Below are 13997 nucleotides of genomic sequence, written 5' to 3'. Positions count from 1 at the left end.
CCACAATGTAAGGAGCTAAGTCCTCATGGTGAGGTGTGTCTCCCTCATTACTGATTTTCAGGAGAAATTTAAAAACATTCCTATTTGCATTAGATGGCTGAAAGATACTGGCCATGGCAACCTTGAAACAGCAAACTGTGAGGGTATGGTTACTTTTAAAAGTTTTTAAAATCTTTTTATATGGTTTTTAATTTTTTTATTTAATAAATTTAATAAAATAAATATATTTTTATTATAATCATCGTCATTATCGCCCTCATATTTCAGGCAGGGAATGGTAACAGTAGCTTGCTTAAGGTCACAGAGTGAAGGCTGGAGGTCATCTGAGAGCCAAGCTTGGCACCAGGGATTTCCCAGATCATAGTTCAGTCAGCCACTGTGCTAGCATACATCTATTTTTCTCTTTAAATTATCACCTGGCAAACTACAGATAGCCCCTGTATCATTTGCAAGCTGCTATGCATTCATTTATACACCACCTTTCCATAAAAAGATGCCTAAGGTTGCTAACATTAAAATCCACAAAGAGAGGGGATCCAATACACATAACATAATAAGCAATTTGTTGTTATGTGCCTTCAAGTCAACTACGACTTATGGTGACCCTATGAATCAGCAACCTCCAACATCATCTGTCATGAACCACCCTGTTCAGATCTTGTAAATTCATGTCTGTGGCTTCCTTTATGGAATCAATCCATCCCTTGTTTAGCCTTCCTCTTTTTCTACTCCTTTCTGTTTTTCCCAGCATTATTGTCTTTTCTAATGAATAAGCAATAACACAATAAAAATGTATACAAATTAGGTAACAGCAGATAATTTTTTTAAAGAAAAGCAGCCAGTTAAAAACATAGAGCAGCATCCAGCTAAATAGATCCAGTAGCAGAAGGACTTTGGGCTGCACAAAGGAACTTCCCCTCCCTCTCCTCTCCCCATGCACCCACCTCCTGTGCTCCCCTAAAGGTTAGGAACATTGGGAGGAGCCATACGCTGAATCAGACCGTTGGTCCATTTAACTTTGTACTGTCTACACTGACTAGCAGTGACTCTCCATAGTTTCAGGCAGAAGCCTCTCCCAACCCTAACTGGAGGTGCCAGGGACTGAACTTGGGCCCTTCTGCATGCAAGGCAGTTGCTCTCTCTGCCCAACCTTTATGAACAGATTTGGGGAGGGAGCACAGGAGGAAGAGAGAGGGGGAAACGTCTGGTACACATGGGGAAGTCCTTGCGCTAGTAGATCTGTTTAACTGGATGCGGCCACCCATAATGGATTGTATCCAACTAAATTTTACTCAGAGTAGATCCCCTGAAATTAATGTTCTTAAATTAGGCATGGTCCAGTCAACAGCCTGGATGTAGCATTCTGATCCAGCTGAACAGTCTTCGTGGTCAGCCCCAGATAGAGCATGTTACAGTAATCCAAAGGAGCTGTAATTAAACCATGTCATCACGGCCCGAACCTGACACCTCTAGGAATGGGTGAAGATGGCACACCAGCCTCACCTTGAGCAAAGGCAATGCTCGCATGCAGTTCCCCGCATATAAGATTATCCTTGAAGGAATGCTGTCCTCAACAGGAAAAGACTTCCCACCCATGCCGTAGGGAAACAGCCAAGGCATCAAACAGAAGGTGCTGTTGGAAGATTCCTGAAACCGGTCCTAGAGGAAGCACTAGAATCACTGCAAAACGGTACCACTCAATCTCATCCCAGCCAGGTGGGCAAGGATTCCATGGCTGATGGTATGAAAAGGTGTGTAAGTGTTCTAGTGGCACCAACATGGAAGCGCTCTCCCTGTCTCGCTCCTACTAAGGTGACTGAATTTGTCTTGGTCCTATAATTGGGCCTGAAACCAAACTGAAATGGCTCTAGATATATCACCTAAAAAATCTGGAGTTCAGATGCTGCCATGCACACAAGCATATTAGGGACTGGATGGAAATTGCAGTCGGATTCAGAGAGGTCTTACCATATCTTCTTTTGGGCCCAATGGAACAATTTATCCCTCTAGAAGAGAGACATTGACCACTCCCATTACCTACTGGGCCAGTCCCTTCCTTCCTTGGAACTCACTGGGACTTCCCTCTGAGGGAAGAATCATTCTCATGATTCTTGCTAGTAACATTTTACATTCTCCTGCCCGCCCCCTGACCTCCATCAATAGCCTCAAGTCCAGCATTCAGCTGTGTTGTATACAGATCACATGTGCAGAGTAGGTATGACCTCCAGCTCTTGTTGCATTCCCAGCATGGCCCATCAAGAAAAATGCTCTTTTAAAAAGGGTGGCTGTTGAGTTGTCCCCTGCTGAAAGTCAAGCACCTGCCATGCCGAGTTCTTACAAGAGGTTTGCAGCGAGCAAGCTATGCTGTTCCTCCTATCAGCTTTTTAAAACAGGAACTACAGGAAGATGAAGCAAATGAAAATTGTGTTTACGTGTGTGTTTTCCTGTGTGTGGGTTATTTGCAGAAAGGCTGTGACCAGTCATGAGAACTCACTGCATTTTAAAATTAGAATCCCTCCTCTGAGTCCTTAATGAAAATGTTTTGCTTTTGTTGTTGCCGTGAAATTCCCTTTTTCCAGGAACTTTTTTCCCCCACCAGTATCTTTTGAAGAATACAGTTTTGAATCCTATTTCTTGAGAAATACTTTGTGACATAAACTGACTTTGCAAAACATAGGCTGTACTGCTTTGATGATGATACAGGAAGGTGCACCAATTGTTGATAACAACTATGGATAGATCTATTGGACCCAACAGACTTGCAAAGGTAGGTCAGCAGAGACCACTGTGACAAAATTTAAGAGACTGACAGAACAATCCTTTGGATGCCTACTCAAAAGTAAGTTCCATAAACTTCAATGTGACTTAGTCCCATGTAAGCATTAGGTTGCAATCTTACTCACACTTTGCTGGGAGTAAACTCCACTGGACACAATTAAGTGGGACTTCTGGGTAAACATGCATCGAACTGCATCAGTAGGCTGAAATCTATAAGCACAAATGTAAGAGTAGCTTACTTCTGCTCTACATACATAAGACTGTACTGTAAGGCTGGGAGGATGTGTTGAGGAAATTCAAATTATTGTATTGCTAATATGTTCAGGAACGAACTGGGCAGAGAAAACACCTCTATTTGTCCTTGTAGATTGGTCTAATAAAACTGTTGAATATATTCTCTTTGCATTGGTATTTGTGAGCGTTTCACTCTTATTGATTCCAGAGAATGAAAGATACAAAATAAATTGGAAATGATTGCCTTAATGTTGTTTTTTTAAAACCATTTTATGTTCATGAAAAAGACCTGCAACCTTTACATGAAAAATCTGACGTGGATGAAAAATGCACTCAGCTGATGAGGTGGGATATAAAGAGTTAATAGTAAATAGCATGCAAGTTACGTAGTGTGTGAGCCTGCCAAAAATTAAATATTCCTAGTCCCATAGATGTTAATTTCCATTCAGATGGGATGTTGTATAACCTGAAACCTAGCTTCTCTCAGACTAGCCTACCTCACAGGATTGTTCTGAGAATAAAAATGGGGAGAACCATGTATGCTGCCTTCAGTTTCTTCAAGGAAGGTGGAATATAGGTGTAATAAATAAATAGATAAATAATGGCAGAAATGTAAACCCATGCTAAATTCTTTCCTATGGAAATTAATAGGGCTTTAAAATGCAACTTTTGGTTGGATCATATCCTAACAACTGCATCCTAATCGTGTTAATTCAGAAGTAGTAAAATGTGTTGATTCCAAGCAATTGTGCTTGAGATTGTAATCTGCAGTGTCAAGACCATGTGCAGCCTGATCCTATGCATGTTAGAAGTGTGCATAGGATTTTCAAACTTAATGTGGATTAGTCAGAGCTTGGAAAAGTTACTTTTTTAGAACTACAACTCCCATCAGCCCAATCCAGTGCCCATGCTGGCTGGGGCTGATGGGAGTTGTAGTTTTAAAAAAGTAACTTTTCCAAGCTCTGGGATTAGTTAGTCCTTAACACCACTTCATCCTAACTGTAGGCAGGATCAGGAGGGTAAAATGGTAGACTTTACCCACACTATTTACTCGTGCTTATTTTTATGCTTCTGAGTAAAGTGGAGAATCAAACACACTTTAGTGATAACTAATATAGAACAAGTGATGGTAGTTTTCCCCAGTTAAAAAAATACACGGGTGTGATCTTACTTGATGAGGTGTAGAAATTAAGACTGCATCCTATGCACACTTATCGTGCACATGCACACTCAGAAGCAAGCCCCACTGAGTTCAGTGTGACTTACTCCTACGTAATTGTGTACAGGATTGCCATTTTTACCTAAGAATATGCTCCATTGAACCCAGTGGGACTTATATCTGAGTGACATACATATAGTGATGCCATAATATGATTACCACACAAACGTCACGCAGCCAACTAAGGGTGGCCCTTTGTCCATCTGATGAAATGGACACTGGTACATGAAAACGTATGCCACCAAAAAACGTTAGTCTTTAAGGTGCTACAGGGGTCTTAATTGTTATAAAGACAAGTGGTGCTCACTTTAGCGCAGGAATAGGGAACCTATTGCCATCTTTGTATCGTTGGACTCCAACATGGACTCCAGCATGGTCAATGGTCAGACAGGATGGGAGCATAATCCCACAGCATCTGGAGGGCCACAGGTTCTTTGGGTCTTGGGTCTCTGGCTAAGGTGGCACTCTGTGGATGGGCTGCTATGGTGGCAGCACAATGGCTCTCCTTCAGGCAGACTCCTCCTCATCAAAGGGCCGTAGTTCAGTGGCAGAGCATCTGCTTTGCATGCAGAAGGTCCCAAGTTCAATCCACAGCATCTCCAGGTGGGCTGGGAGAGAATCCTATCTGAAATCCTGGAAAGCCGCTGCCAGTCAGTGTAGACGATACTGAGCTAGATGGACTAATGGGACTTGCTTCATATAAGACAGCTTCCTATGTACCTTCTCCTTAGAGATGCTTAATCTCCAAGGAGGCTTTGCTGTGCAACTGGTGTCTTTTAATCGAGTAGATTGCAGCTCAGTCCCAACCCGGTTGATCTCTCCGAAAGTCCCATTGAGTTCAGTGGGGTTTTCCATCTGGTAAATGTGTGTTTGGGTTGCAACTGTGCAGCGCAGCCTTATGCAACAAAAGTTTATTCCTTTGTTCATTCCTTCCTCTCCCTCCCTCTTTTCAAGATAAGAGCATGTAGGGTGAGAGATGAAGGCTGCAATCCTAGACAGTTACATGGAAGTCTCAGGTGTGTGTGCATTGTGTTTGTCCCCCTCTGTGTGTGTGTGTGTGTGTGTGTGTGTGTGTGTGTGTGTCCATGTGTATGTGTATATATATCCATTTCACACACTTTTAGCTGTGGCCACACTCGCCATTAGAAGATATTTCTGCTGAGGCCCTGTGGACTTTGACAGGAAGACTTTTCTCACCCCTGCCTAAGGTAAAAAAAAAAAGCAATAGCTTGAAGATTTTGCTAAAGCACTGTAAGGGGTTGTGCTCACCTTTGACTGGTTATTGTGATGACTGATGGCCAAGAACTACTACCTGACTGGCTGATAAGGCCAACTCCTTTCGAACTTGTTACAATGACTAACTGGTGGGTTTCTGTACCTGCATGGCTGTCTTCCGGTTTCTGATTTTAACTTGGACAGCAACCGTAGAAAACATTCATCGTTTCCATGCTGTATTTGTAGTATGCAAAGTCTTCTTCTATCTTTTCTGTCTCACAAAAAGGTAAATTATTACTATCCTCATTTTCAGTACAGGGAACTCAGGCTGCAACTTAAAGGCTATCATCTGCATTGGCGATGGTTCAGATGGCTAGCAAGGTGGCAGAACTCACCCATAAAGCTCTGGGTAACTTTGGGCCATTTGCTACCACTCAGCCTAATCTACTTTGCAGGGTTATTGGAGAGAATGGTTGAGGATCCTCATTCCCTGAGCTTCTTGAAGCTAGGGTAAGGTTCAAATGTGACATATGAAAACATTTGAACCCAGGCTCTGGTTTAACCCTGCTTTGCATATAGTCACAGTGGTCCTTTTTTTAAAAAAGTACCTTTTGTGATCAGTGGTACTCTCCTTAGAAAGCCCAAGTGGGACCCGCAAAAAAAAAATGTTGCAGTTTGGAGCACTCCTGCTCAGGTTTCCAACCAGCCAGCCTGCTAACTATATCCTCTTTTTACATACTCCATTCCACACATATCACTTTTCTGTTTTATTCTTCCCCTTCTCAAGAGTAAGTCAGCATTCTGTGGCCATTGAGCATGCTCAGTCCTCATTGGGCTGTTTTGGAGGAATTCCCCTGTCAAGGCTTCCCCCTTCCAAAATATTTTGTATACTTTTGCAAACCTTGGGGTTCTCCCAAGCCTTCTGATTCCTCTCTCATGAGTGAGGGTGATGCCATTTGGAGGACATAAGGATGCATGCTCATTGAATGAGTTTGTCATATATTTGTTGTTATATGCCTTCAAGTCAATTACGACTTAAGGTGACCCCATGAATCAGTGTCCTCCAAGAGCATCTGTCATGAACCACCCTGTTCAGATCTTGTATGTTGTTGTTTGGCCTTCCTCTTTTTCTACTCCCTTCTGTTTTTCCCAACATTATTTTCTTTTCTAGTGAATCATGTCTTCTCATGATGTGTCCAAGGTACGATAACCTTAGTTTAATCATTTTAGCTTCTAGTGATAGTTCTGGTTTAATTTGTTCTAGCACCCAATTATTTGTCTTTTTCGCAGTGCATGGTATCTGCAAAGCTCTCCTCCAACACCACATTTTAAATGAGTTGATTTTTCTCTCATCCTTTTTTCACTGTCCAACTTTGTTTTATATATATACATACATACACATGTGCATGCATTTTATTCTCAGAAAGACTTTTTCCCCCGTAAAAAGAGTAAGGTCTAATTCAAGAAAAGGAAAGGGGGGGAGGAGATAAAGGAAAAGGGTGATGAGTAAAAGGAACGAGGGGTGCAACTGCACAAAACCAGGGCATGTTAAAAAGTGATTAAGCAGCAGATTCCAGCCAAGGAGACCAGATGGTCAATTTGAATAGTCAGGCCCCAGTGAAAGTATTTCATTTTCATGGTGCTGATGTGCTTTGTTCTTTCTGATTATCTCTCTCTGCCTCTAAAAACGATGTCATTAGGGAGCCTTGATTTTTGTAGCTTTAAAAGGAATCACTGAGGCAGGACAAGGACGGTGGAGTAAGCAAGGGAAATTCAAAGCCACCCTGCACAATCCTGAACCTAAAACATCGACTGGGTTCTTGGAAGTCTACTGGAAAACCGCTTCCAAATCCGTGCTGCTCAAATTTCTCTCAGTGTATTCATGATGCGTTGTTTTCAAAGGTGTGAAGAACTAAAAGAGAACTCTCTCTTTGTGGCTTTTATTTGCCGCCCCCTCCCTTGACATTGGAGACTCCAAATCTCCACGGGGGTGGGGGAACTTCTGCATTTCCAAGTACAGGCCAATTGCAACACTGGGAGAGGATTTACTATGTGATTAGCTCCTTTCCTTTCATCCCCGAGGGCTGTTGTTCACTTCACTCAAAAACTACTTCCCGTGCTGGGGAAGAAGAGCAACATTAGGGAGTTAAGCTTACCAGTCTGCAACCCAGCCTTACCATACGGCAGGCCTGATTGTCTGCTCCCGTTTGATAAAAGGCAGAAAAAAGAGAATCTGTTTGGAGAGTGCCTTTGGGTGATGGACTCACTGAGGGTCTAGGTGAAGACAGCAAAATGAAAGTGAATGTGAGTATTGGACATTCCTTTTAGCTCTGTTCTGCTCTATGGGGATGGGGGCATTGTTTTTTCCAAGGGTTATTTATTTGATTACGGTGTGTAGCTGACGTTAAAATTATTTTTAAAAATGTATAGGCTACTGTTTTGAGCAATATAGGCCGCCTCTATAGATGCTGCAATATGTTTTTATGTACATGCTTTTATTGATGAATGCTAACACTTCATAATCACGCACTGGATGAAAGAATGTTTTCAACTGTATCTGTTTTTAGAATGTGTTTAGATGCGTTTGGGAAGAAGAAGGGAGGAATATTATCAATCAATAATTAATAATAACAATAATAATCTTTGCACTCACCCTCTTCAATTCAATCCAGCACCAAGCATGTTTATTCAGAAGTAAGTCTGACTGAGCTCTATGGGGCTTACTCCCTGGTACTCAGGATTGCAGCTCAAGCCTCTGAACAGATGATAATGCAAGAACCCAGAGGAGTTTCTGTGTGTGCGTGCTTTGGGGAGAAGTTTGAATTTTGTTGCCCTCTGAAAGACAAGAGGTTTATTGACTGCAGATGCTCCATTCCCTGTTTTAATTTTATAATCTTTTAGATGAATTGTAATGGAGTATTTCCAAATGAATGGCTGAGCATTTGTGGCATTCACAAATGTCTATCCCCCCTCCCTCCTTTTTGAGACGGAACACGTTTAACTGCTCCTGAGCAATACTGGGAACATAGGAAGGTGCCTTATATCATTGGTCCAGCTACCTCACTATTGTCTACATTGACTGGCAGTGATTCCTCAGGATTTCAGGCTAGGGTCTCTCCCAGCCCTACCTGGAGGTGCTGGAGATTGAACCTGGGACCTTTTGCATGCGGAGCAGGTGCTCTGCACTGAGCTACAGCTCCTCCTATGGCTTCACAATCGATTAGAAGTTTTCCCGAAGGAGCCCCATTGAAATAAACAGGAGCAGCTCAAGAGTGTAGGGATATGGTTGGTTGGGCTGGCAGATTGTATGCTCTTTTTATTTCAGCGAAGAACACAGCTTCCACTACAGCTGCCTCCTACAAATCCTGCTGGTTGCCTCCATTGTCAATGGGCCAGTGTGGTGTAATGGTTAGAGTGTTGGACTAGGACCTGAGAGACCAGAGTCCAAATCCTCACCTGGCCATGAAACCCACTGGATGACCTTGGTGAGGGTGAGCCGGTCACTCTCTCTCAGCCTAACAGAACTTACAGGATGGGAGGATAAAATGGGGATAATATCATGTGTGCCACCTTGAGCTTCTTGGAGAAAACATGGGATAGAAATGTACTAATAAATAAAATAATGTCTTACATGAATAATCTCCTGCCTTTCAGCTGGCATTCTGACTATGTGCCTGATTACATAACGTTATGGCAAAACTAGGGTTGTCAGGCAGGTTCTAGCCTGTCTTTTTCCTCTGCATGCTACTTTTCTATGTGCAGGGGGCTGTGAGCTTCATTCAGATGCCCCATGGCTTGTCCACGTTAAATATTCATATTGTTCTTAATTGTATTTTTATTGCTTTTATTTCTTCTATTGCTCTTTATTGTACTACAATTTTAATTTTGTAGATTTCTATGGATTTTATTTCGTGATTTGTTTCTATGGAATGTATTTCTCATACTGTGTTTTATTGTCAAATTGCAATGCAATAAAATACAATCTAAGAAATAAAAGGAACAATTAAAATACAATTAAAAATCATGCAGCATCTAGCACAGTGCATTGCAATTGCTACAGCAGGCAGAAAGAAACATTAACCAAGACCCTCAACAATGTTCAAATGGTCCATGGGGGGAAAAGGTTTGGGAGCCACTGGTCCATTTATTCATAACCCCATCTGCTGCCTCAAGTGGTACAATCTACCTAGAGTGGCACCATGTGATTTGTGTTGGTTCTGAGCTAATAGATGCCATTGCCACATCTTATGGGAGTGAATTCCATGTTAATTATGTGTTGAATGGAAAAGAGCCTGTCTTGGAAACTACCACTAAGCCATTTAACCACTTAAAACTGAGCTCTAGCATTGCTAAGAGAAAGAGACATTTATCTCTATTCAATTCACAGTAAAATTCTTTTGGTGGGGAGGGGGAATCTCCTGATTTCTCACTAAAGGGCATTGGGGCTGAATGGGAGGGGAATTTACCTCACCTTTGGGGAAGGGCTCAGTGGTAGAGCATCTGACTTGCCTGTAGAAGATCCTGGGGTCCAGCAGTGGTTGGTGGCTCCATGTCAGTGGGGCAGTAGAATCTACTCCAGGTATTAGTCCGAACTTTCGTGGAGCTGTCCAAGGACCACATTCAGTTCAGTGGGGTCCAGATAAGCATCACATCCAGATGCATATATGCATGGAGTGCAAGTGTGTAAGCCAGTTTCCACAGGTATGTTTCTCCATGCTGGACTGAGGTATATGTTTTTAACAAATATTTCAAAAGTATTTCAGAAACCAAGTTTTTAAAAACAAATTCAAAAAGTCACATTTTTTGGTGACTCAACTTTATGATGGTACATAAGGACAGGCTGCTAGCTCAGGCCAGTGGCCCACATAGTCTAGCATCCTATTCTCACAGTGGCGTACCAGATGCCTGTGGGAAGCCCACAAGCAGGACCCGAGCGCAACAGCCCTCCCGACTTGTGATTCCCAGCAACTAGAATTCCGAGGTATACTTCCTCCAATAGTGGAGACAGAGCATACCCAACATGGTTAGTAGCCTAGCCACTGATAGCCTTATCCTCCATGAATTTGTCTACCCTTTGAAAACCATCCGAGTTGTGGCCATTGCTACCTCTTGTGGGAGCAAATTTATTTTGCCTGTCTTTAATCTTCCAACGTTCAGCTTCATTGGATGTCCCGAAGCTCTAATGTTATGAGGGAGAAAAGGAGTTTACACATTTTCTCTCGTTATGCCCGTATATATACTTGCCAACTTAGGATAACACTTCATGCATTTGATGAAGTGGACTGTAGTCCATGAAAGCTTATGCTGTAAAAAATTGCACGTCTCTTTGATGATTTACTCAGTGGGATTTATTCCCAAGTAAGAATACACAGGAGTGTTGCCGTAAAGTCAACAGAAACATAAAATAGCAAAGTTTTCTGTGTCTGCAGTATTCCACCACCAAGTTACACAGTCTTTAAAACTGCTAAGTGCCAGTCTGCCATTAGCTGATTGTTAAACTAAAGTTATGAAGTTTAGGATGCTGTTCCTATTTGATTTGTCTGGGAAACCTCAGCAGGAACTCCATGTTTATTTGCTCAAAGGTGAGCAGTTTAAACAGTAACTTCTGTCAGCTTCAGAACAGTTGCTATGTTGCACAAAACAATAAACAGTCTTTTGGCACCTTACAGACTTAGGAGATTTATCGTGGCATGTAAGATTCTCTGGACTACAGAGCCCACTTTTTCAGATCCTGAAGTATTATCCCCGATTTGAAGTTGTATGTGCATATTGATACTATGAGTGGGTGTTGGAGAGGATTGCAAATACTTGACCCATGAAATTCAAGGGGTAACAGTACATCTGTGACATTTTTATGCAGAGCCCAAATGTATACAAGACAAAAACAAACTGACCCATTAACAACAGCAGTCACTGTGATAATACTATCACTAAAGATAATACTATATTTCTAGCTATGCTAGAATAATTTAACAAGGGCATGTTGTGGGAAAGATGCCCACAATCTAGATTAAGTCCGAATTGACTTTAATTTACATTTGACTCAGCAGTTTAATGCTGAGCTTTCCTTTGAAGTTTGTTGTTGTAGTAGTTAGAAACTTCGGTGATTAAGCAGGACATAAATATCTGAAATGAAATAAATAATACTTTGACTTTGAAGGCAGCCACAGAAATGTTCTCCCACTGACTTCTGGGTTGGAGTTTCTGTCAGGTGGCCTGTTGCTGCTGTTGAGTAGCCTTTTTAGATTAGGTATAAGGTAGTGTTGATATGGCAATTGCATAAATATAAATAAATAGAGGGAGTATCCAGAAAGTGAACCTGTTACACAGATTCATCTTAATTTTGGTTGATGTTGGGGGTAGAAATTATGTATTTCTTTTAAACATTTGCCCTCTGCATTACTACTCCCAGGTCTGCTGAGAGATAATAATGCTTATTTTTAACAGTAAAAGAAGATATAAAAATAATAAATAAGACATAGCAGAGGTTGTAAAAACTTAGCAGCAGCAATATCGATTCAAACGTTTTAAAAGCAATGTTTGAATACAATATCTTCACTTGCTGACAAGATTACATGAGGTTGCTGCCCGGCAAATCTCCCTGGAACAACTGGTCTAAAGATGGGGAGGGGAGGCATAAACAAGTAGAAGGTAGGATACCCGGGGAAGGCCCTCTAGAGATGACATCAGTCATCTTGTTGTTGAAGTCCTGATGGAATTCCAAAATGCCTTCTTCCTGAGGATTCCAGGTGATCATGCAATTTATGTTTTCTTCAGGAGATGAAAAGTCTTTGAAGGAAGAAGTTAAGCAAGTGGTGCTCCAAGTTAGCCATGAATGTGTTGGCATACTACAGCGTCTAGTTGATGGGCTGGGATCTTACTTGAATTCAGGGCACACTGCAAAAGGAAAAATTGGGCCACTGATGTCATGGTTATGTCAGGTGATTTTCCTCCACCCACATGGTGCTGACTTATACTGAATTATTGGTCCATCTAGCCCTATAGTGTCTACTTTGATTGGCAGCCTGTCTCAGTGGCTACAAGATCACTCCAAGAAATTTAACTTGTTATAGAAGTGATCCGTTTAGTTTCAGCCATGGGGCAAAAAGCAGCTCCACATAGGTTCAGCCCTTGGAGGGCTGCTGCCAGAGTAGATAAAAGTGGATTAGATGGTCTGACTTGGCATTAGGCAAATTCTCGTGTGGCCTAGAGACATGCACACAGGTAAGCCATCAGTTTACTAGGGATTAAAATAGGTGAGTAATCAAATAAACTGCTCAGCCTGCAACCATTTATTAAGAGGGAGGAGCCAGTGATTGGATCTCTCGAAAAACTTCAGGTTTTATCACCAGGTAGGGAAAACTCCATCAATACACAGCAAATGGAGGGCAGAACCTGCAGGTTTTTCCACAGTGGCAAAAGATTCATTGTTCACACTAGAACCGATGGGATTGCTTGAATCTGGAAAGTTAGTGCCATTGCTTTCAAAGATGTAAAGAGCTCTTGTGCCCTGTGTTGCTGAAGATCAGACAACCCAAGCAAAATTTGGCAAATACATTTTAAAACATTGGATTTGAATGTAATAAATTTGGCCAAATTGCAAAATTTGTGTGAATTTTTGTTCCAGTTCCACTCTTGAAGCTGTCACTGGTGTTTATCAGCTACTAGAGATGTAGCCAAGATTGTTTCCCATCACTGAATCACACTGGCCTGTTTGGATATTAGGTCTACATTAGTTCTTGCTAAAGCACCTGAAAAACTCGAGTGGCTTTTTAAAGTGCAGCTGGCCAAGTTAATACTCCAGCCAAGGCATTTTTTAAGTAATAGTTGTGTGCCGAAATGGACACCCAGTCTTTATAGAGACATAAAATTTAATCAGTGAACCAGTAGCACAAATTCAGGTTGGCAGCCACTGAAGCACTGATGAGAGGTATGAAATCTTGGTGAAACTGAATAGAAACAGTGGAACAGAGGGGCACATGATACAATAGTTCTTAGGGTTGTTACAAACCACCAGTATTTTTTTAAAAAACGTCTTAACATCTCTCTCCTGTCCCTGTTCACTGTGATGTCTGGTTCTCTGTATCTTCGTTCTTTTTTTCCTAAGAAACCAGTCGAGGGAAGAAAGAGGCATGTGGCTAGAACAGGGAACTCAGGGTTTTGTGTCATGGATTCTGCCTCCGACTTTATCTACAACCTTCTGACAGACTAAAAAGGGCAAACCTCTAGGAATTCATTGGAGCACTGATGAACAGATAGAAGTTTCTGAACCCTGGAGATGTGCAGAGTCTAGCTCAATTCAGAAGACTTCAGATGCTGCATATTGAACAGAACTGCCCACTATCTTCTTGGACCAACTATTTTAGCAAGGTACAGGAGGGCACTCTGTCTTCTCCATCCTGAGATAGCATACTACAGCAGCACACTCCAAAGTGCAACAGATTTGGCTGCCATGATATGGAATGCCCTTATTTTGAAGGATCTCTGTAGTATTACAGAGTTTTGCGCCTGTGGAATGTAGTTAATGTGAAAGTGGAACATTGCGAAGAAC

General features: G+C 41.8%; 1 protein-coding gene across 2 annotated transcripts in view; it reads left to right on the top strand.

The window, feature by feature from the left end:
- The first annotated feature begins 2480 nt into the window (after positions 1–2480).
- Positions 2481–13997, top strand: part of CASS4 (Cas scaffold protein family member 4) — a 64606-nt gene continuing 53089 nt past the window's right edge. The window contains exons 1-2 of one of the 2 annotated variants that reach the window (XM_061631200.1): positions 2481–2767; positions 7664–7750. In XM_061631200.1, the coding sequence (XP_061487184.1) occupies positions 2732–2767; positions 7664–7750 (123 nt within the window). In that variant the 5' untranslated portion in view covers positions 2481–2731. The remainder of the gene's footprint in view (positions 2768–7663; positions 7751–13997) is intronic. The other variant, XM_061631201.1, reaches the window with a different exon arrangement.

The sequence above is a fragment of the Rhineura floridana genome, chromosome 6 (genome assembly GCF_030035675.1).
Source record: "Rhineura floridana isolate rRhiFlo1 chromosome 6, rRhiFlo1.hap2, whole genome shotgun sequence".
NCBI lineage: Eukaryota > Metazoa > Chordata > Lepidosauria > Squamata > Rhineuridae > Rhineura > Rhineura floridana.
Note: the sequence above shows the minus strand (reverse complement) of the source record. Positions and strands in the feature narration are given on the sequence as shown.